Source organism: Lissotriton helveticus, chromosome 2_2, assembly GCF_964261635.1.
Source record: "Lissotriton helveticus chromosome 2_2, aLisHel1.1, whole genome shotgun sequence".
In the NCBI taxonomy this organism is placed as follows: domain Eukaryota; kingdom Metazoa; phylum Chordata; class Amphibia; order Caudata; family Salamandridae; genus Lissotriton; species Lissotriton helveticus.
Window position 1 is genome coordinate 388686776 of NC_136060.1, and position 24748 is coordinate 388711523.

Genomic DNA, 24748 nt, shown 5'->3' on the forward strand with positions numbered 1-24748 from the left:
CAGCATTTATGGGCGCAAGGTCCAACTGATGTTGGTTATATGCAAATCACACCCTATCGTGTGACTCTCAAGCCAGGTGTAGTGTTACCACGAATCAGACAGTACAGATTGCCACCTGAGGCTGTAGCAGCCTTATCCAAAATTATTGACGAGCTTATGGCTCAAGGAGTGGTTGTAGAAACTGACTCCAATGTATGTAATTCTCCGATCATTCCAGTCATGAAACGTACTGATCCAAATGCACCCCCAGTATATCGATTAGTGATTGACCTACGAGAGCTTAATAAATGTATTATTCCGCAGTACCCAGTTGTCCCAGACATCTCTTCCCTATTGACAGCCATTGATTCCGAAGCCGCGTTCTTTACTGTAATCGACCTCAAGAACGCATTTTTCAGTGTCCCTATTCATCCAGACAGCCAGTTCCTTTTCGGATTTTGTTTAAATGGAAGGAGCTATATGTTCACACGCGCTCCTCAAGGTTTCACAGAAAGTCCTAGTATTTATAGTCAAGCACTTAAAAGACAACTAGACAACATTCACATGCCAACTGACACTGCCCTGCTCCAGTATGTCGATGATCTACTGATCACAGCCCGTTCTGAACGTGCTTGCGAGCGAGCATCACTGACAGTTCTGTATTTCCTAGCCGAGATGGGGCACAAGGTGTCCCCTTCTAAGCTTCAATTCTGTGTCCAGCAAGTGGTCTACTTAGGACACTTACTGTCCAAGAGGGGTAGACAGTTGACACCAGACCGTATCCAGTTAATAGCGAGTCTTCCTCAGCCCAAGACCCAGAAGGAGGTACGTGCTTTTATTGGCCTTACTTCTTATTGCAGACAGTGGATTCCTCAGTATGCATTTCTAGCCAAGCCACTGATACAGTTAACGACACAGGAGGCAGCCGTACCGACTGTCCTCCCTTGGACATCTGAACATACACTTAGTTTCAATGAGTTAAAGAAAGCTCTATGCCAAGCTCCAGTTCTAGCGACACCGAACTACAGTAAGTCTTTTACACTTTTCGTAACTGAACGGGAAGGTACAGCATTATCTGTTCTCACACAAGATCAAGCAGGACAATACAAGCCCTGTGCTTATTTTTCGAGCACATTAGATCCTGTAGCCCAGGCTCTGCCTGCGTGCCTCAAGTCAGTCGCAGCCACAGCACTAGCTATCAGACAAAGTGATTCCATAGTCTTAGGACACTCCTTGACAGTACAAGTTCCACATTCCGTGGAAGTTCTTTTAAACCGAACACAAACTCAGCACTTGACAATTGCACGTTTAACAGGTTATGAATTGACACTGTTCCAGCCACACATAGAAATCAGACGCTGCAACGTTTTAAATCCTGCTACACTGTTACCATCAGTTACTCCGAATTCTGCCACACATGACTGTGTGGAAGTAGTTAACATTACGACAAAGCCAAGACAAGATCTGACAGATATTCCGTTACCAGACCCCGACCTGACACTTTATGTGGATGGTTCATGTATGAGAACAAGTACAGGAGAACTAGTCGCCGCGTATGCAGTGACTACTGATACTGAAGTTATTGAGACACACCGCATTGACACCCTGTCCGCTCAAGCAGCAGAGCTAGTTGCTCTGACCCAAGCCTGCATACACGCCAAGAACTTGAAAGTTAATGTTTACACAGATTCACGCTACGCATTTGGAGTTGTACACGACTTCGGAGTGCTCTGGCAGGAGAGAGGTTTCATGACTTCTCATGGAACCAAGATTCAGCATGGTCTCCTTATTCAAGCTCTGTTAGATGCCATACATTTACCGACATCTATCGCTATCATGAAGTGCAAAGCACATACGAAAGTTACTGACACCATTTCTCAAGGTAACGATCTAGCAGATCGCACAGCCAAGCTCACAGCACAGACTCTAGACATTCCAGTTAACATGACACACACTCCAGATCCGATTACATGTATGACAGTTAAGGACCCTACACAAGATGTCATAGACATACAGTTACACGCTACTCCCGAAGAAATCAAGAAATGGTCCGAACAAGGAGGGGTCCAGACAGATCAAGGATGGTTAACAAAGGGTAGAGCCACATGGTTTCTCCCCGACTCTATGGTTCAAGTCATTATTAATACCGCACATAGTCCAGCACATTTAGGAGAAAAAGCTATGTTAGACAGTATCCAGAACATTTGGTTCAACAAGCATTTACGAGCTGCAGCCAAGCAGAAAGTCCGTACCTGTATGATATGTTGTCAGTTTAATCCAGGTAAAAGTGTCCCGGTGGAACGAGGTGGATTCCAGCCCCCTGACCACCCTTTTGAAGTCCTCCAGATGGATTATATTCAGATGGAGCGATGTCGAGGTTTCAAGTATGTCCTTGTAGTTGTATGCGCTTTGTCCAGGTGGACAGAAGCATATCCAGTCCCAGATTACACAGCCGCGACCACTGCCAAGCAGTTGGTTCGTGAGTTCTTCCCCCGTTATGGACTCCCCAGAGTCGTATATTCTGACAACGGCCAGCCATTCTCATCTGAACTCATGAAGCATGTTTCCCTGTTGTTAGGGTACCAGTGGAAGTTTCATTGTGTACGCCATCCTGAAGCAGCCGGTCTTGTAGAGAGACATAATCAGACTCTGAAAATCCGTATCGCCAAAGTATGCAAAGAAAAAGGTGTGGACTGGCTAATAGCTCTGCCAGTCGCTTTATTTTATATGCGCATGGTCGCACATTCCAGATCAGGTCTGTCCCCGTATGAGGTCGTTTTCGGCCGCCCCCCTAACATGTGGGGTACTCCTAGACCCCGAAGTATTACCGATGTTTCAAGTAATATGCTGACCGATTACCTAGCTTCCTTGATGTCTGCCCTCAACTCATGTCGTTCACAGGTTGCCGCCGCATTTCCAGACAATACCGAGGTGGCACCGCATGAAATCGTTCCAGGATCCATGGTGTTGGTGAGGAATTTTGACAGATCAAGTCCGCTGGAGCCTCGCTGGAAAGAGCCCCGACAGGTCCTCCTCACCACCCGTACAGCCGTGAAGTTGGAAGGTCGCAAAGGCTGGGTGCACCTTTCTCATGTAAAACAGTTTAATGGACTGAAACCCGTCCCAAAGAACATTTCCCAGGATTTGAAGGATTGCCAAAGCATTGTTCTCAAGGACTGTCCCGCAAATGACAATGTTACTACACCCCCCCTGTTAGAGAAAACTCCGCAACAGGAGTATAAACTCAAGTTAAGGTCTAGTAAAATAAGTCAGTCAGTTTGATTGTCTAAGTCCTCCCCTAGGTGAAACGGTTAGACTGTTTCTGACATGTATAAAATAGACCCCCATAGTGAGAGAGTTAGCCAAAACTCAATCCGATGTATCGTTTTTCTATGTTTCATATTGTTTCTCAGCATTATGATTTCCTGCACCAGTTATGCATTTTTCTTGTATTTCCCAGTTCTTCATGTAAATAAGTCTGCTAATGCTACAGTAGAGCACACGTTTAGTGATCTGCCTCCTCATGAACTCTCTTACCGCCTCGCTATGCGAAATAATTCCTTTATCCGCATGTTACATTACTCACACCAGACCAGCAATGCCACTAAATGTTGGGTGTGTGGTCGACTCCCCCCTTTCCAGACACCGAAGGGAGTTCTGCCACTTTTTCCTTATCCTTTTTCACATAATGGTTCGTGTAGATCATGGTCCACGTTAACGTCATCCTCAACAGATATGTCTTTTCTTAACAGTACATGCTTTCCAGACAAGCAAGGTCTCCCCCACAGAACAGGTTTAGATCTAGAAAATGAAGTGTACAATTTAGGTAACTATTCGTCAAATTTCATGGTCCTGAATGTTCAGTCTGATACCACTCCAGACTTACCTGCTATTTCAGTACTACCAGTCGAAGGTGTATTATGTGTCCGAAATTATGGTTCTGTACATGTAGGACATAGTGAATGTACTACTATTGTCAAGTATAGTGACAGTGGGAAATCTATTTTCAAAGCTTCACGTCATTCTTATTTTATTTGTGGTCAAACTGCATATGTTCGTCTGCCCCTCGATTGGGAGGGAACCTGTTACATTGCCTTCCTACTGCCACCAGTTTTCCTAGCCCCATCTGATTATCATAGAAACACACATCTAGTACACATTAGACATAGAAGGGAGTCCCCAATTGTCGATTATACTGAAACTACTCTAGAACAGTATACAGATTTCAACAGAGGTTTCTTTTTCTTTATCGGACCTATCCAGAATAGTAAGCTAATCCGTAGGTTAACCAGAACCCTTGAAGCAGTAGTCAATGAGACTGCCTCTGCTCTAGGTAATTTAACTGAAGAGCAGTCTGCTATGAGATTTGTCGTTTTACAGAATCGTCTCGTCCTTGACGTCATACTGGCCGATAGGGGCGGGGCCTGTAGAGTCATCGGATCTAGTTGCTGCATTTTCATTCCAAATAACGCACCGTCTGTTTATTCAGCTATAACCAGACTCCATAAAATTGCCCATCTGATACACCAAGATCCAGGCACCTGGACATGGTCCGGTTGGTTCTGGAATATAATTTCCGCCTGGGGATGGAAAATATTGTCCTTCCTAGGTATTGCAGTAGCGATCATATTCAGCTGCTGTCTCTGTATACAATGTGGCCCTGCGATTTGCGGCATTTGTGCTACCTCTTGTATTCCTAGTCCCAAGCCCCGTTCTAAATCCCGTTCCAGGATAATTCGAGACGAGCAAATGATACTGTATGAAATGATAGATGGTATCATGAATATTGATGTTTCCTGATGGAAACGTAGTGACAAGGAGGGAATGTGGAAAAGTAAATTTTGCCATGTTCTGTGTCACTACGTGTCATCCATCATATGTTATGTGTGCATGATTAATATGCATATGTATTCCCCATGTTCGATTCAAGACACAATTATAGTTGTGTCCACCTCTAGTATGCCAGTTTCCAGTTCTCGTGAATACTACGAATATCAGGTCTATGTAAAGTTACGTTGCCACGTTTCTCAGTGTGCACGTTATTTCATTGTAAAGTCCCCGTTTCTAGGCCTCAAAAGGGCCTGGACACCAGATTCAGCTCCTGTCTCCTGAAAACCTCGCCGAGGAGCGATACAGCCCCCACCTGTATCCTCGACCCTTCACTTACTTCCTGCCTCACAGTGCCCGGTTCAGCCTGGCTCTGCCTCTGAGTCTGCCAAAAGTATGTTATAGTTCCAGTTATCAGTTCAGTCCTCCTTCTCTGCATTCCTAAGTTACTGAACTGCATCAATAGTTTCCGTCATTGTCTAGCCTTTCCGGCTCCATGTAAGGGAAAGACTGCATTTAATGGTCATTTAATATTCTTCATCACGCACTACATGTAGAATAATGCATGGTCCAGTCTTAGAATCAAGTTAGCTTTTCCCCTCCTGACTTCTAGTTTATATCAACATGTTCTCTAAACATCAGATACTAGATACTGTTTAGGTACATGTCGCCCTGACTCTCCAGACTTCAGTCTCTGCTCCTAGCACAGAGTTCATAGCCCCCAGCTTCTCCTAGTGATACGTCATTGCTAGTTTGCGCGCACCATCAGGTTAGAGGTCCCGGCTCCTTAGGTAGTCCCCTCCATGGTTTCCGCCCCATTCATGACATATTCTGTTACGTTTGCATCACATGTCTATGTATACGCCCTGTTACACCTCTTTTCACCCTTATCTTTCGCGACTGCTACGCGTCACACCTTCTGCTCCACCCACTGCTACGCCTATTGCAATGTAATGCTATGTGTTTGCGTTATGTATATATGCTCATGCACTGTTATTAAAGAAAGTCATTCCTTTTCCTTGTCCCGATCCTGACACCAGCAGCGCTGCTGGGCCTTACCATCCTGTTCCTGCCCTTTATGCTGTAATAAACCTGCAAACTCCTACTACCTCGAATCTTGACTCTTATTTATTGAGCTATCTGTTATTCATTTATACATTCAAAAATAGGGTATTATTTATTTATTTACCACATTATTTACCACCATTGACAACCCTGAGTATCAGGAGATGGGTGATGAGGAGTGTTGGGAGGGGTCTGAGGACCCTCTGACACGGGAGTGTCAGTCCCAGGAGGACTGGACAGGTGGACTTGGAGATGCCAGTGGTCTGGACACCTCCCCAGACACTGGTTTTGTCTCACCTCCTACCGTCGCTACGGAGGAGGGGGCAACCTACAGTGTGGTGTTGACGCGGGCGGCCAAGGCCTTGGGCCTTGAGCTCCCCGTCGCGGCCTTGAGGACTAACCTCCTCACTGAGGTCCTTAAACCGCAGTCAAGCTCGGCTGAGCCTCTGCTGCCGTTTAATGAGGCCTTGACCGACGTTCTTTTGGGCACTTGGTCCAGGCCCACTACAGGTTCGCCTGTAGATAGGAACGTGGCCAGACGCCACCGCCCAGCTCCGGGCGACCCTTGTTTCCTGTCCACCCACCCCACCCCCGAGAGCCTGGTTATCCATCCTTCAAATTCCCAGACCGCATTCCCATCGGCTCCGCCTGACAGGGAATCCAAGAGGTATGAGCAGTACGGCAAAAAGGTATTCTCCTCCCTGAGTCTGGGACTGCGGTCTTCCAACACCGCATGCCTCTTGGGCCGCTACACCCACTCTCTGTGGGATACGGTCGCGGACGTGCTGCCAGAATGCCCGTTGGAGGTACGGGCTAAACTCGGCCAGGCCCTTGTGGAAGGCCGAAATGCAGCACGGTATTCTATCCTGTGTGGGCTGGATACCACCGACTCACTGGGCAGAGCGATGGCAACGGCGGTTGCGATTCGTCGCCATGCCTGGTTGAGGTCCGCCAACTTCTCTTCCGATGTCCAGAACACACTCATGGACATGCCGTTTGATGGCCGTCGCCTTTTTGGCGACAAGGCAGACCATGCGCTTGAGCGCTTTAAGGACTCCAGGGCTACGGCCAGGTCATTGGGCCTCTCGGCCCCGCGCCAGCAAATGGTGCCTTTCGCGGCCAAGGAAGGGGCGCCCCCACAAGTGCTGCCAGCCACGCACCGCAGAGTAATGTCCAACGCGGTGGCGGCCATGGAAACCGCCGTGGCGGCGGTCGGGGACAACGGCGAGGCCAGTCCACACCTTCCCCCGCAGCATCCGCCTCAAAACCCTCCTAGTCCGTGCTTTCAGGCCCATGTGACGCCAGTGGGGGGCAGGGTTCGCCATCACCTCCTCCACTGGCGCACTGTCACATCGGACAGGTGGGTGCTGCAAATCGTCCGAAGGGGCTACTCCCTCCCCTTTGAGGCGACCCCTCCAGCCATGCCACCGCAATACCACCGCGTATCTGGGGATCATTTGCGACTTCTGCAGGAGGAAGTTAGGGCCCTCTTGGCCAAGGGGGCCAAGGAGCGCGTTCCTGGGTCAGAAGTAGGGTGTGGTTGCTACTCCCACTACTTTCTGGTACCCAAGAAGGGCAAAGGGGGCCTACGCCCTATCTTGGATCTACGGAACGTCAACGGCTTCCTCCGGAAGGAGAAGTTCAAAATTGCTGACACTGGCTCAGGTCTTGGGTGCTCTGGACCCAGGAGACTGGATGGTAGCGTTGGACTTGCAGGACGCTTATTTCCACATCCCCGTCCTGCTGGCCCACCGGCGCTACCTGCGGTTCACGGTTGGCCACGAGCACTTTCAGTTTACCGTGCTCCCCTTCGGCCTTACCAGCGCCTCACGGGTGTTCACAGAGGCGATGGCGGTGGTCGCAGCTCATCTGCGCAGGTTAGGGGTTTCAGTCTTCCCCTACCTCGACGACAGGTTGTTGAAGGCGGGCTCGCCTCAGACAGTCGTCAGCCACCTCCAGACGACTGCAGACCTCCTGCACCAGCTGGGGTTTTCCATCAATTTGCCGAAGTCACACCTGTGCCCCTCTCAGAAGCTCCTCTTCATCGGAGCGGTTCTCGACTCGGCGCAGTTTCGGGGTTATCCTCCCGACCAGCGGGTTCAGGATATTCAGGCTCTGATTCCACTCTTTCAGCCTTTATCCTGGGTCTCGGTCAGGTTGACGCTGCGGCTTCTGGGGCTGATGGCCTCCTGCATCCTTCTGGTGCATCACGCCCGGTGGGGGATGCGAGCTCTGCAGTGGGACCTGAAGTTTCAGCGGGCCCAGCATCAGGGCAACCTGTCCGACCATGTCCTGATCTCGGAGGGCACTGCGAGACAGCTGCAGTGGGGGCTCACGGACCGCGATTGGGTCAGCAGCAGATCCCTCTCCCTTCCCCAACCGGAGCACGTAGTTGTGACGGACGCGTCCCTCCAGGGCTGGGGAGGCCACATGGGAGAGGTGGAGATTGTAGGAGAGTAGGGTCTGCAATCCTATGGTCACCCCAGAGTTTTGCTTTTTGCTTCACTGGTTTACGACTTTCCCTGGCTGTGGGCCTGCTAATCAGACCCACAGCCTAGCTGTTCTCTCACTAAATTGACACACATGTACTTTAGGTGCATTTACCAATTGGTATTGGGACACCTTATCAGCCCCTGTACAGTGTACCTTAGGTACCCAGGGCATAGGTGTACCCAAGGCCTACCAGGGGCTGCAGCATGTATTATGCCACCCCTGGCTGGCCATCTAAACAGACACAACTGGCTGGTAAAACAGCTGGGGCAAGGTGGTGTAATCACCCTTTGCTGTAGATATAGTATACCTATAACTAACCCCAAAATGGACACATATACTCCTATCAGTCACTCCTATGGCAGGCCTTATCAATCCTGAAGGCAGAGTGCTTGGAATTATGTGAGATGGTGCTCTAGCATGAGCTGAGCCTGTCTGCAGCTTGCGGAACCAAGTCCTTATAGCTGTTCCATGATAACGCTATACCATGTACTCTTAAGTGCATTATAATCCTCGCGGTTATTGCTAACTTTGGTATAGCATTATCAAAACATGTCGTGTAAGGTGTCATACGCTTTGGAATACTACCCCCTCGCCAGTTCTGGCGACGGGGGTAGCATTCCACCCTTCTAGAGGGATAAGACATGTATGTAACTGTGAACCCCGGTTAAAGTTAAACAGAGCCTCAGCATCACAAAATGGATGCTGCCACCATAGACACAAGTCTGACCTCCTGCTGCTGTGAGTCCTTCCAGCGAGGGAGGCCTGGACAAAGGGTTTCCTGCCTTGGGAGGTGCTAGCACCACCCCAGACAGGATTTTGTGTGTTGAGGTACGGAGGGCTGAAAGGAATGAGACATGCCTGGGGCACACAAGGTGTCCCTGTGCATACCCCGTTCAAACCAGTTGCTGGGGCACTCCAGCCCCAGCTCTGGCGCGAAACCGGACAAAGGATAGGGGTGTAACCACAGCCCTTCCTGGTCCCACCCATGGGAGGGACCTTGTCACTATTGCAGCCCTCTTTAGCAGGATAAAGGTAGGAGCTGGTCCCATTCCAAGTTAGATTATCCTGAACAACTTTACAAGAAGAAACACTGGACTTCGACGTTCTGCTCCCCAGAAGACTGAAGAATCTCCCTTGTGGGCAAGGAGTGTCCACCCTGCAACTGCAGGCACCATCAAGCGTCCTAGCGGTTCACTTTGTCGTCCTTCCTGCCAGAACCAGGCTTCAGAGCTCGACGAGACACAGACTCCCAGACCTCTCCGACCTCTACCCACATCTGCAGCACAGCTGAGACCCGTGGGTGCGACGAGACATGTGGGACCGGCCATCTTGGAGAAACTGCACTTCGCTTCCCGCACGACTTTAGAGGCATCCTCGAGTAAGTGCTTTGGGGATTGAGAAGCCCCAGCCCCGAGCAGCTCCTGCACAGAAGACCAGCCCTCCAGTATCCACGAGATCTACGTGGGGCCCTTTTGCTTGATTGCTGCTCGACGCGTTGTCTGGTCACTTGCCGGCTGGCTAGTGGCCTCCTAGACGACGATCCACGAAATCCAAACCGCTGGTCTGGTTGCTCCAGACTGGCCCTTGCTCCTTTCCAAAAGAGGAGCACCCCGGACCCTCCTGGTCCGCACCAGACGCCATTTCCACTCACCGCGTGGGTTGCCTTTGCCAAGGCCTGTTGACCCCAAATCCGGATCCGACACCGCCAACAGCGAGAGCCTGCGTGGGACAGCTCGTGCCTCCATCCTGGTAGTCGAAGACACCTTCTGGTCCACGTGGCTGCAGAGTCAAGCGTCCACTCTTCACCTGATCGCGACAACAGCATCTGGTTCCTTCCTGGTTCCACACCGGTCACTGGCTAGTGACTTTGAACACTGTCCCCTCTGCTTTCAGGTCCTCTTCTTCCTCGATCCACCCTTGGATCGCTCCGGACATCTTCCTCCTGGTCGCCTGCAGCATCTTTCTTCAAGGCTCCATAGACTTCGACGCGGAAACCCGACGCACTTTCACACCTATGCACCCGCAGCCCGTGGGTAAGGTAACGAGAGCATTTCGGTGCTCAAGGGTAGATTGACTCTCCTAGTGTCCAGGTATCCTGTCGTTTTAGTCGTAACTGTCTTTTACTTACTTTTTCGTAATTTGTTCTGCCCATTGACTTTGTTCCACATCTCGCGTGTGAGTTCACACTCTGCACACGCGTCCCGTGGGCCTCCTGCTACTTACCTAAGGTTAGGGTAGTGTAGGCCAATCGATCCTACAGCCTCTGGGCAGCTTCATTTCCTCTATTGATTGCTTTATACCATTTACTTAGTATATGGTTTGTCGTGCCCCTAAGGCACCATTGTAATTTGTGCGACTTACTGTATTTTTCTTAAGAGTATTGTGATGTGCTTAGCCCTCTGATCTCAAAGATTTCAGAGGTGTTTGTTAGTAATAAATATATCGTTTATTTTCATAACAACCTGTGTGGTGTCCTTTCATCTGGTCTTCAAGGGGTTATATGTGGTAAAACAGCTGGCCTCACATGCCAAAAGAGTTTAGCCTAAGACTGCTCTGTCCATGCTACCATTAGGATAGCTGGTCTATAAGGTTGACTTACAACCAATCACCATAAGGGTTATTTGGACTGATACAAGGTGATCACTAGAACTAGTGAGCATCATATATCAGGCCAACTTCTCACAGAGATCAAAGGCCTCTGGTCTCCGGCGGAGTCCCGGCTCCATCAACCTTTTGGAGCTGCGGGCGATTCGTCTAGCACTGAAGGCATTCCTCCCCTCTGTTCGGGGGAGTGTAGTGCAGGTGTTCACGGACAACACCACCGCCATGTGGTACTGCAACAAACAGGGCGGGGTGGGGTCGTGGACCCTTTGTCAGGAGGCTCTGCGTCTCTAGCAGTGGCTGGAACATCAGGGCGTGACCCTGGTGGTTCAACACCTGGCAGGTTCTCTGAACGCCAGGGCGGACGAGCTCAGCTGTCGGTGCATGATGGATCATGAATGGCGTCTGCACTCGGACGTGGCGCAAGGCCTCTTTCAGCAGTGGGGAGAGCCTTGGTTAGATCTATTCGCCACCAAAGAGAACGCGCAATGTAATCAGTTCTGTGCGTTGGAATTTCCAAGGCGGCACTCGCCCGGAGACGCTTTTCGTCACGAGTGGAGTTGCGGTCTGTTCCTTTCCGCCTATACCACTTCTGCCCAGAGTGCTGAAGAAGATCAAACGCGACCGGGCCCAAGTCATCCTTGTGGCTCCGGACTGGGCACGAAGGTACTGGTATTCCGAGCTACTCAGTATGTCAGTCAATCCCCCGGTTTGTCTGCCTCTTCAGGAGGACCTTCTGTCGCAGCAGCAGGGGACGGTCCTCCACCCGAACCTGTCCAGTCTCCACCTCCATGCGTGGAGATTGAGCGGCGACAGTTGAGGCCAATTGACTTGCCTCCTGAAGTCTGTAATGTCATTCTGGCAGCCAGGCATCCCTCCACAAAATCGGTATATGCCTGCAGGTGGAATACATTTGTGGCATGGTGCACAGCAAAGGCTGTGGATCCACTTTCTGCCCCTCTTTCTGAGGTTCTTCTCTTCCTTCTTTCTCTTGCCCAGCAGGGCTCTGCTCTGGGCACTAACAAGGGCTACCTTTCTGCCCTTTCAGCCTTTCTAAGGCTTCTTTGTTCAAGTCCCCTATTTTCTGAAGGGCATCACACACATGTTCCCTCCGGTTCCGTTTGTGATGCCTCAGTGGGACTTGAACCTTGTTCTTACCTTTCTGATGTGCTCTCCCTTTGAGCCACTTCACAGCTGTCCTCTCCGCCTTCTTACTCTGAAGACTGCTTTCCTGGTTGCCATCACCTCTGCCAGGAGAGTGAGTGAGCTCCAGGCTCTTTCATCCAAACCCCCTTTCCTTTCTGTCCATCCGGACAAGGTTGTGTTGCGGACTAGGCCGTCTTTCCTGCCCACGGTTGTCACGGCCTTCCATATTGGGCAGTCTATTACCTTGCCCACCTTCTTTCTCCCACCGCATCCCTCTAAAGAGGAAGAGCGGCTCCACCGTCTGGACCCAAAACGTGCGATTTCGTTCTATCTGGATTGCACACGTCAGTTCCGGGTGGATGACCAACTCTTTGTTGGTTACGTGGGCGCTAAGAAGGGACGGGCGGTGCACAAGAGGACCATCTCTCGGTGGGTCGTCTTGTGTATCAAGGCGTGTTACTCCTTGGCGAGGAAGGAGCCTCCTGTTGGGCTGAGAGCCCATTCCACTCGGGCCACGGCGGCTAGCACTGCCCTGGGCCAGGGGGTGCCCTTGCAGGATATCTGTCAGGTGGCTACGTGGGCATCCCTGCACACGTTTGCAAGACACTACTGCCTAGACAGCCAAGTCCGGAGGGATGGCTTCTTTGGCCGTTCCGTCCTCCAGGACTTTCCGGTGTGGTTATTCGTTCGCAGACCCACCACCGGGGTTGGTATTGCTGGGGTATCTATTCTAAGGTAACGAATCTAATACTAACCTGTTTCTTTCAGATGATCAAGTTACTTACCTTCGGTAACGATATATCTGTAAGAAACAGTAGTTAGTATTAGATTCCTTACCGCCCCACCCATCCTCCCCGTTCTGCGAACTGATATCTAGGATTAAGGTCATCCCCTTTCAGGGCCCTAGTTTCAATGGCACCAGTGTTGGTTTTTAACAAGGCTCTGCGTTTCTGGCACGGAAAAGCTGTGTCTAAGAACTGACGTCAGCATGCGGAGGCGGCGTCTAAGTACTCCGACTACGTCATCACGGCGCCGACGACGGACGTGGAGCCGCAGACGACGTCTACCGACGCGCAAGGGTACTGCTACGCAAAAATTTCCGGATCCAGTCTGACGCCTGGGGATATTCTAAGGTAAGGAATCTAATACTAACTACTGTTTCTCACAGATATATCGTTACCGAAGGTAAGTAACTTGTTCTTCGTGTTCTGTTTAAGGGGTGACCTATTCATACCGCCAATTGAAGTCTCCTACCCAAATGAGGTGTGTCCATGTGTGGCGCAAACACTTTCAGCACTTTCCAAAAGAAAGATTTATCATCATAGTTGAGGGCATATACAGTCAGTAAAGCTATGTCCCTACCATCTACCTGCCCGGGAAGAGCAGGTGCCTACCCTCCACACCCACCTGAGCCGAAAAGGAACTTTATGGGCAATCCACGTCGGCACCCCCCTCTCATATGAGGAGAACCTGGACATATACAGCTGGACCCTACATTTCTTTTTCAGTTTGTCCACCTCAGGGTCTGTGAGATCAGTTTCCTGAAGTAAGACAATCCCTGTCCCATAGTGTCTAATGTACATATCTCTATATACCTATATATGTATGTATCTATACCCTATATCTCTCGCGCAGACCTCTTGCATTCTACGTAGGGATTTTAACTTCTCCTGCCATAGGTAGGGATGTAGAAACCGCCACACCCCACCTCAATAGTACTGGAACTTACCACCGCCCATCTGCATCTGACGTCGTCACAAAAGGGGGAGCCTGCTGGCCTCCAAGTCTCCCCCTCTGTACCTTGGGAATCAATGTGTCTATATTGGGCCTGAAATAGAACGCTGCTATGCCAAGAACTTGTGAAAGTTAAAACAATGAAATCGCTGCGCGCAGCCCAAGGAGCCTTGCAGCCAAAGACCCTAGACCACCGGCATGTTTCCCGGAGTCACAGCTGCCTTTGATCCAACTGTTCACCTAAGTGCCCCCCCCAGAACACTCTGAGGATCCAGGCTGTGGCAATGCCTTAAGGAAGCACTCGTTCAGGGCTTAAGGAGAATAGGATGCTGACAGATGACAAAGGGGCGAGTGGAGCCTCACCTCAGAGCATGTTGTCATCCTTCTTGTCGCCCCCCCCCCGTCCCCAAGTAGAGATGTTAAAAATGTATATTTTAAGTCAAACGGAGTAGAGCAAATAGTTTTTGTCCTAAAGAGGGTGACAATTATACTTCATCCTACCAAACCACGTCTTTGCTCATAAAATATGGCTTTTGTTTGCTTTGGTGAATATGTGAGAAGTGTTTGGGATTGTTTATTTAGTAATACAATTGGTACTAAGAGCAAAACATTGTAGTGTTTAGACCCACAGTGTGCCTTTCATTTCATTAATGTCGGGCTGAGGACTACATCTTTTGTGTGCAAATTTTCATTGCCTTTGCTGGGGAAGTGGTCCAGAAGCAAACCTTATTATGTTTGTGAGCTTTGCATCAAACTGTGTTAATTTTTGGCCACCAAGAACCTATCTAAACAGCTTCCGACCCATTCCACTAGAGCGAAGGCTGAGACTATGGTTCTAGGTCGGGTGCTGGTGTTTGGACATCTGCCAAGCCGTTGCTTAGGCTTTCATCCGTACTTTCACTAGACTGGCTTAATTTTCAGATCCTCATGGAGGGCCATTTTGCATGCTTTAAAAAAAAAAAAAGAATCCTTCTTTGAAGGAGCATTTTTTGGTATGCATTCATAGGCTGAGGATTATCCTGGTCGACATGTCCATCAGAACAATTTGTTACTTCCCTTCGGTAACATTTATTGTAATGGATATTCTAGCTAACGCCAGATTTGACTGACCATCGCTTATGGTCCCACTGAGTCTACCGGCCTTACTCTAATTTCCTGGAACATTGCCGGTATTGCAGGGAAACTAGACACCCCATTCTGGTCTAAGTTTATAGGGGAAGGATTTGATATAATCCTCCTCCAAGAAACTTGGTGCCTTGAACAATTAAATATAGAAGGCTACTCATCCCATTGCCTTAACGCCACTAAATCCAGTTCAGGCAGGGCCAAGGGGGGACTTCTGCTACTTCAGTCTAATAAGATGTGTAATTGTACAGTCAGAAGTAGCTCGATTGTGGGAACGCACAGCCAGATAGTGAGGATTGAATGTAGTAAGGGAATTGACCTGGTCCTTGTAAATTTTTATAATAATATTTTTGATGCTTCTAGAGGGAATATTTTATTCCCCTTGGAAAAGGAAATTGTAAGGGTTTTGGATATCTCCTATGTTATGTTAATTGGGGCTTATTGAGCGCACTAACACCCGAAGGTTTCTTGGCGCTGACTGGAGAGACAAGTGAATGAGCAGAAAAGAATTTATTCAGGAAGGGTGAACAGAAAAGTCTTAAGGAGTTTCCTGAACTGAAAAAGGGAGTTGCTGGATTTAATAGTCAGAGGAAGGGAGTTCCAAAAACTGGGGGCAAGAAAAGCAAAACGACGGCCTCCAAATTTATGAAGTTTAAATTTGGGGATGACAACCAAGTGATGGGAAGCTGAACGAAGGAAACGGGCAGGTTGATACAGGGTAATCCGGGATTTCAGAAAAGCAGGACAAGGACAGTGAAGGGATTTAAATGCCAGGCAGCCCATCTTGAAGGCCGCTCTCTCCTTCACTGGCAACCAATGGAGCCTGCGAAGCAGGGGCCTTGCCGATTGCCACTTAGGGATCTTGAATATGAGGCGGGCTGCCTGGTTTTGGACCACCTGAAGACGGTGTAAAAGAAAACGTGGGAGTGCATGATAAAGGGAATTAGAAAAATCCAGGCGCGATATGACAAGGGACAAGACGACCTGACACAAGGCCGCGTGTGGAAGTAGGTGCCTGATCTTCTGGATTTTTCGGAGTTGGAACATGCACGAAGAAATCGTGGCACCCACTTGGGCCCTAAGTGACAGTTCGGCATCGATTGTCACCCCCAGACTCCTGACGGACTTGAGGGGTGTCGGGGGGGAGCCCAAGTCAGGAGGCCAAAACTGCGGGCCCCAAAAGGCGGCACTGGCACCAGGAAGGAGTAGCTCAGTCTTTCCAGGATTGAGTTTCAATTGATTCTCATTCATCCATTGATGGATATGGATCATAGCGGCGTGGAAGTTGTTAGTCGCCTGAAGAGAGTCAAGTGGAAAGACGAGCTGCAAATCGTCAGCATAATTAAAGACGCTGACGTCCCAGTTGTGAAGGGAAGAAATTAAAGGACGCAAATAAAGATTAAATAATAACGGGGAGAGTGAGGAACCCTGGGGAACACCGCAAGTGATGGGGGATTTGGTTGCGGTGAAGGGACCAAGGCGCACGGCTTGTGATCTTCCCGTCAGGAATGACTCCACCCACTTGAGAGCCATGCCCCGGATGCCAGCTTGTTCGACACGGTGGAGAAGGATGTCATGATCCACCGTGTCGAACGCGGCAGACAAGTCCAAGAGAACCAGAGCCTGCGGTCTCTTGGCATCTGCGTTCTCTCTCAAGGTATCCATGACTGCCAGGATGACTGCTTCCGTGGAATGGGCCGGCCTAAAGCCGGCCTGGTTGGGCTCAAGGAAGCCCGAGCTCTCGATGAAAATAGAGAGACACCCGGTGACATGGGCCTCAAGGAGTTTTGACAGGTAGGGCAGCAACGATATTGGGCGATAGTTGGAAAGTTCGGTCGCATCAGCCCCTGGCTTCTTCAGGAGAGGCAAGAGAATAGCCTCCTTGAAGGTTCCAGGGACTGTGCCAGAAGTGAGCGAGGCATTCAGAAAGGGAAGTACACACTCCGGCAATTTTAAGCAAACCTCACGCAGTACCGCGGGAGGACAATGATCCTCCGGCGAGCCCGATTTTACACGATTGGCTAGCTTCGCCAGGGAGAGGGGGTCCAGAATGGGAATTGAAGTGAAAGAAGATAAATTGCCCGGGGGGATGTCCAGAAATAGTGACGGCCGAGGAGTAAAGATGATAGAATTTTTTATTTTAATGATTTTTTCAGAAAAAAAGAGATTAAGAGCATCACAGGTCTCTTTAGAAGGGGTTTGAACTGGAAGAGTCCTATCGTCCGTGGTCAGTTCGTTCATAATCCTGAACACCTCACGAGATTTGTTGGTAGCAGTGAGGATTCTGTTGGAAATATGCTCCGATTTGGCTGATAAGATAGCCAATTTATATTCCCTCCGAGCAGTAACAAACAGCTGTCTGGAAGACAAGGAATAATCCCGTCTCCAATAGAAGGGCAGACGTTCTGTGGGCAGGGGACTTTAATCTGCAGCCATGCCACCTATCGAACGGGAATCCCTGCAGACTTGGAATGGAGTTGGTCAACTACAGGGGGAGTGCGGGTGAGGGAGAGGATTTTCTTCATTTTCCTCATTGTCAATATGGTTCAATTTTAAACAAACTGTTAATCAAACTAGATCTACACCTGTTAAGTTGTAATAAAAACAGTTTGAATGTTACCTGCCCTACCTTTACAGGGAGGGAGGGATGCTGGGACATTTATAGACCATATTTTGTTCTCTAGTACAGGAGACTTTTTAAATTTATATATCAGAGAGGAAAGTCTAAGCGACCACAATAGTATCTGTGTAACGCTTCCGGGACGAGGGGCAAAACAAGTGACTGGAGAAACATGTTCCACCGATTTAGTACCTATTAGACCAAACGGTCTGAGGATTAGATGGTCAGGAACAAACTCTATGGCCAAGCAGAGGGAAGTCATAGTTAGTTGTAAAACGGAAATCAATTATTGCTTAAAAAACGAAATAAATCCTGACTTCCTATTGTCGCAATTTATCAAAATTAATACCATTATTGATGGTATTTTTACTAAGACATCCCCTTCTAACAGAGCTATAAAACGGGGATGGTTTGATAAATTTTGTACAATTGCCCTGCGGGAATTGAAGAAGGCATTAGGTACCAAACCTAGAGATAGTAATGGAATAAAACATTTAAGGGTTAAATATAAAATGGCAATCTTGAACAGGAAAAAGGTTTTACAAAGCGAAGCATGGGACAAGTTAAAGGAAGCAGCTGAGACCAAAAATTGCAAACTTTATTGGGAAACAATTAATAGCCCCTTTCTCAATACTGATGGTATCCCGGAATTAACTTCATATGTTGCATGTAATGATTGGATCATACATTTTACTAATATTTTTAACCCTGAAGGGACATCCCTAGATGTTTCAGTTACTGAGGCCTCATCTTGGATACCTCTACCCTTGGGAGTAACCCTGGAGGAGGGTCATGAAGGGCTCTTCAAAAGCAAGGGGGGGAAGGCCCCGGGCCCAGACGGGGTCCCCATTGATTTATTAAAAGCAGAACCAATCTTGTGGGCTCCTATTTTGGTGAGGACTTTTAACTGTGCGGCAGAAGGTACCATTCCCCCCTCCTGGGGCCAATCAGTTATTATTCCCCTATTCAAAAAAGGTAGTAAATCTGAGGCTTCCAATTATCGACCTATTTCTTTGTTGGACGCCTCAGTAAAGGTTATGAGCAGAATTCTGCTCAAAAGGCTAGAAACCTGGGCAACAGACTCTAATATTTTAACAAAAGTTCAATATGGCTTCAGGAAAGGCATGGGCACTCTGGAGCAATGTGTAAATCTGGACCTAATTTTTAATAAATATACTGTAGCAAAAAAGGGCAATCTTTTCTTATGTTTTGCTGATTTGAGCAGCGCGTTTGATTTAGTTAATCACGCTATTCTTTGGGAGGTTTTGATAGAGTCAGGGGCACCGAAAGAAATTGTCCATTTCCTGGCCAGGCTTTACGAGAAACTTTCTTGTAAGGTTCGATATGGTAGCCTAGGCGAATGTACACCGTTCCTTAAAGTCTCTAGGGGAATTCGTCAGGGATGCGTATTGGCCCCTCTTTTATTTTCTCTTTTTATTAATAGTATTGATCGAAACCTGGCCGATATCCCAGCAGATGCTCCCCTGATAGGAGGTAAACCGGTCCCAATTTTATTATATGCGGACGACGCTGTTCTTTTATCCCGCACCCAGATTGTGCTACAGCGATTAATTGACAGTTTTATGTTATTTATTCAAAACAGGAAGCTCTGTGTGAACAAATCCAAGACTTATGTAATGTTGTGTGGGCAGTTTGCCAACAAATCGAAGCATAGTTTTTTCTTGGATAGTGATAAAATGACAAACGTTAAATCATTTTGTTACTTGGGAATTACTTTTACTAATGACGGATCGTGGACATCTGAGTTCGACAATATCAGACTGAAAATGTTGCGGACTACCAGTAGTATATTTCGATTTTCTTCCAAACTTTGATTGAGAAGTATCCCAGATATGACCAACATATATAACATCCGTTGTGTTTCTTCCGCACTGTATGGGGCGGGTGTATGGGGCCATACTGAAGGCACCTTGCTCCAAAAAGATGAAAACAAATTTTTAAAGAGAATGTTATGTGTCCCCCCTTCTGCCTCTGTACAATTAATTCATGACGAGGTAGGGATCGAGTTTATCTCCGACTTAGCAGCCGTTTGGCCACTCTTATTGTGGCGTTCGATTTGGGCTAAGTCAGAGACTCGATTCACTCAAGAGATTATCCTTGATTGTATAGGTCTGGATCACTCTTTACGTATACAGTGGTTGAAATACATTCATTCCTGGTACAAAATTTTATTTGATATTGATGTTCTCCAGGACCCTGAATTGGCAGTTGCAATACCCAAAAAAGAAATTAAATATACATTTTTAAATTTTAAAAAGAATGAGCGAGATAAGGTGCATGGCAAGTTAGCCACCGTGAAGTTTTATAAGGAATTGAACCTAACCCCGGGTCTACAAAATTATCTTGCTATTGTGTCTCGTCGCTCCCATCAATTTGTGCTAACTCGAGTCAGATTGGGTATTGTACACCACCTCGTCGCATTCCCAAATCAGAAAACAAGATCTGAGATTCCCTGCCCATGTGACAACATATCACAACAGAGCTGTTGTCATTTTCTACTTTTTTGTAAATTTTATCATTTTTTAAGGGTAAAGTATTTAAAACCCATCTTTTTAAAATACAATATCCGATCTTCAAAGGGTGCTCTAGTCTTATTATGTTCTCTAGAGAATGCGGACATCTGTTTCTTTGGTGCTACTTTTATTTTGAAATGTACAGCTGCCAGGAAGAGCATAGTGCCGCTTTAACCTATATATTCCTGTCTGTACATAAATGTCCTTTTATGCTGTATATAGTATTTTATCCCTGTTTTTATGCCCAGAGTATGTAATAGTATGGTCCTTTTTATATGTCAAATTAACTTCTCCATGTTTCCCGGAGCCATTTCTTGATCTCTTGTCTTAAACTGTACAGCTGCCAGGAAAAGCACTTGGTGTGATAAATATATTTTCCCGTCTGTACATGTAAGATCCTTTTTATAGCTTTTTTAGCCTATTAGTAAAGTTTTAAAATTATTTATGCATTGTTACCCAGTGTATGGCAGTATTTGTTCCCTTCTTTTATGTATTTTCCCTGTGTATTTTTGTATTACTCTGCTTAGACTTATTACACATGCAATTAATCGTTTTTAGGTTGTTTCTGCTTGTATGATTTGTATTTTCCAAATCGAATAAAAGCTTATGAACTGAACTGACTGACCATCGCCTCTCCATTCGGTATTGCGAACATAAGGTCCTATGTGAGATTTGTTCACTGATCATCTTCATTTCAGTCTGATCAGTGACGTTTTGAGTTTGAGGGCATGGAAAAAAGGAGTAAACTCATGTCTGTGCCTATATACGTCCCCATGTCATGATGTCCGAGGTTGAATGGAGTCACCATGGAGGACAGTGTCACCACCTACCAGCACATACGAGGTATTGTTTGAGTTTCTAGACCCAGTTTGGTACCTGGGGAGATTCAAAAGATGTGGAATCTGATGGTAGGTAGAGTATCAACTAGAAGGTTTGTTACTGAAGGTACGTAATTTATGCTTCAAACTCTGTACCCCCACCAGGAAACATTAGTCTACTCACATATTTAGTCCATCTAATCATCTCAATCACCTCCCTATGATGTGTTACCAATTTGTTACCATGCTATGAAATAATGATTGTGCTGCCGTCTTACACATCATGAGTCTTGTGGAAGTGCTTGCAAACATATAAAAACAAATACAAAAGAATCATAAAATGAGTCAACTGCCCTGCAAATTTTACATCAGAAAATATTGTCCTTTGGTTATGAAAGCAATCTTTTTAAAAAATGTGCAATTGTTCATCAAAAAAGAAGTAAATTAAATCTCACTTTCTTCTTTTATATTTTTTTAGGGAGAAGAAATTACCAAAGAGGAAATTGATATTCTTAGTGATGCCTGTTCAAAACTAATTGAGCAAAAGAAATTGCTTACAAAGGAGAGAGAAGAATTGGAAGAACTCAAGGATGATGTTCAAGAATATAGTGAGGTACTGTCTAAAAATGAGAACTCACATTTATTTTTCATGCTCAGGAATTTTGGATATTCAAGTAAAATTAAATTAGGTGAATTGTGCCCACCACAAGTTATGTTTGTTTAGTGCAATCCAGTATACTTGTATGGGTAGTTCAACTGAATCCCCATTTCCAGATCTATTACAAACAGACGGCAAGTAAACAAAAAAATGAAATGCTAATCATATTGCAGTATTTGCTGTAGAGTTTAGGATTTGGGAAACTATTCGTTTTAGCAGAATGATCAGTGAATTGTGGGTAAAGGGGACCACTACCATGGGTGGTTCTTATTCTATTGTCCTTGACCTAAAGCAGCAAGGTGGTAGCCAGAAAAATAATTTATCTAAATCTAAAATACTAATGAAAGAGCGAGTGATGCGAGTCCAGCACTCCTTTAGGGGTTCCCATCATTCTTTTCTTTCTTCCTTACATAACTAATTTGTTGTCTCTTTTTTCCTTCTATCTATCCAGCCACTCTTGGATCTGTCCATCATTCTTCCTATCTTCTTTCTATCCAGCCACTCTTTTTTCGATCTGTCCATCATTCTATCTTTCCCATCCTTATCTCAAGCAATCCATTTAGTCTTTTTTTTTCCTTTTGTCCCTACATCTGTCCATTCGATTATCATCCATACTTGTTCACAGAATAGTCAGAACACTCAATTGGTACAAAGAATTCGCCTATGACCAAACAGTGTAGATGAATACAAGTCCACTTTAATCCATGTACGGGTCAATGGGTAGATTATCCCAACAGATCCTCACATCCAAAATGTTGCTTTCCTACAACCGACGAAAAGTTTCCAGCATTAATGGAGTTGTGCATCCGTCATAGAAAAATTCCACCAACTTGTGTTTTGTCAATCGGTAAGTAATAATTTGACTTCATCAGGCTAAAAATTCATTAGATGAAAACAATCAAACCCTAGTAAGCACTGATGACACAAACTCTTGGTTGATTTATTGTTTTTATCCAATTTATAAGCCATCAGAATAAAACATTTGTAAATCTTTCTCAACTAAAACTCTTAAGGATATAGAAGGGAGGTTGGCATTATTGCTTATGGATAAAGAGAATGTTCCTTTTGCCAATAGATTTGCCCCCTCTTTAGACAAGGATTCCGTTAAAAGTGCCCCCTCAAGCACTTCCATGGAGGCAAAGCACAAGAGGAGACATACAGTTTCCTGAGCATGATTCGTTTTGGTACAGCACTTGCAGCCATGTCCCCTGGTAACAAACCAGAAACTTATGCCTCTAGGCACTTTCTAGAGGATCCAGCTATATTAAAGAAGACATATTTAAAAGATTCATCTTCAAAAGAAACCTCCTTGGCGACGAGACCATCTAGGACATCACCTCCATTGACGATGAGACTGTCACTGGCGACCATCCCATTAATGACGACATCGTAGACTATAAGGTAGACACCCACCACGCCGTTGACGGAAAAACACCATCTAGAGCCACACAGCATAAAATATAGGGGGAAATGATTTTCACCATTATTGCTGACAAATCCACCTCCAGCTCAAATATTGCAGTAAGGTCAGGAAGACAGTAGTGATAATACCTCATTGACAGCTTACAGCTCAATATATTTTGATGTAAGATGTGTCCCAGATTTTGGTGAGGAAGGAATAGAACACTAGAAGTCCTACAATGAATAGGTTTACCAGCAGGAGTGAATGTCTAGGAGTACTCGAATAGGTAGGAGGCAGACACCACCAAGATTTTATAGCCAACCTGATGTGGTCCAAGTGCCGGTGGCATTTTTATAAACCTTTCAACAGATGATAAATACTTTCAACAAATTAGCACAGCAATAAACCAGTAACCCTAACATGGGGCACTCTGCCACCTCCTCCCGTTTCTCCTTTACTGGTTTCACCTCCTCGGCAGCCATCGCAGCTACCCCCTCCTCCAACGCCGAGGGGATCTGTTCAAGGGGAGGACATGAATGATGTTTACTCGAATGGTTCTGTATATCCTGTTAGAGATGAGTAGGAAGGTGAGCTTCTACCACATAGTGACAGATAAAATGTTAATTGACTGGAATTCATTGCTCCAAGTAGAAATTATGACATCTCAGGATTTTACAGACCACATCGCTAAATTTCACTCATTGATTAAAACAGCTGCCAAGAAAATCAACCCACCAATGACGTATTTAGATCAACCATGCTTTCTCTGTGACTTTAACCACTTCCATGCCCATGACAAGGTCAGCTCGTCATGCACTGCAGCCAAGCTGACCATGTAATTTCAATGGAAATTAGAGTAAAAGCAGGAATTGCCTTAGCACCAAAGGGGTTAAAAAGCAACCTCAGAAATCTATTAAGTCCATACCCATTCTTGACTATGTCTGGTTGGAAGGTTTGAAATTAATGAAGACAGCTGCTACTGTTCCTGCAGTGATACCTAGCCTACACCGAAAATATAAGGCACACTAAACTGGATTCTGTAATTTCTTCAGTAGCTCAGAGAAGAACTAAGACCCCAAAAATGCCATCCTCCAGTCTGCCAGACAAGGATTACAAACCCATTGATAATCTGGGCTCAAGAATTTGGTCTATGGCAGCAACTTCGATTAAGGCAGCCAATGTCCTAGCAATTCTAGGTTGCTATGATCACCAGATGTGGCATGACATCGCTCCATTACTGGAACTCTTTCTTGAGAATACGAGGGAAGTGGCGAGCGCTATCCTAAAGGAAGGAGAGCTAACTTTTTCCTTCATTATTGACGTTGCCATGGGTGCTTTGAACAAAGACTTTCGCCAAAAGGCAGGGGGTACTGTACTAAGCAGACAAGGCCTTTTATGGCCTCACCATTTTTGTTTTTTTGGTACACATGTCGATAAAGCTTTACAGGGTCTTAACACTGACACCTCAAAGGTGCTAGGGCATTTGAAGTACAATAGATTTGGGACGTCTAGTCCTCAAGAATATGTCAAACTTTCATAGCAAGATTCAATCTGTACGAAGGTCAGGTTGCGTTCATATTATCCTTAAACAAAGTTTGCCTGGATACGATCAAGGATTCTCTGCCAATCAGAACCAAAGATGGTCTAACGGGATGACTTCAGAAAGGAACAGAAGTTCCTCACAAGCACCAAGCAATGGCAGTCAGAATGAGCTTGACTCCAGGCCTGGGGTGGGGGGGGGGGGGG

The 24748-nt window shown here is 46.7% G+C and overlaps 1 protein-coding gene across 1 annotated transcript in view; it reads left to right on the plus strand.

Moving 5' to 3' along the window:
* Positions 1-24748, plus strand: part of LETM1 (leucine zipper and EF-hand containing transmembrane protein 1) — a 420852-nt gene that overhangs the window by 300926 nt on the left and 95178 nt on the right. The window contains exon 11 of the mRNA XM_078678611.1: positions 21421-21555. Within this exon, the coding sequence (XP_078534737.1) occupies positions 21421-21555 (135 nt within the window). The remainder of the gene's footprint in view (positions 1-21420; positions 21556-24748) is intronic.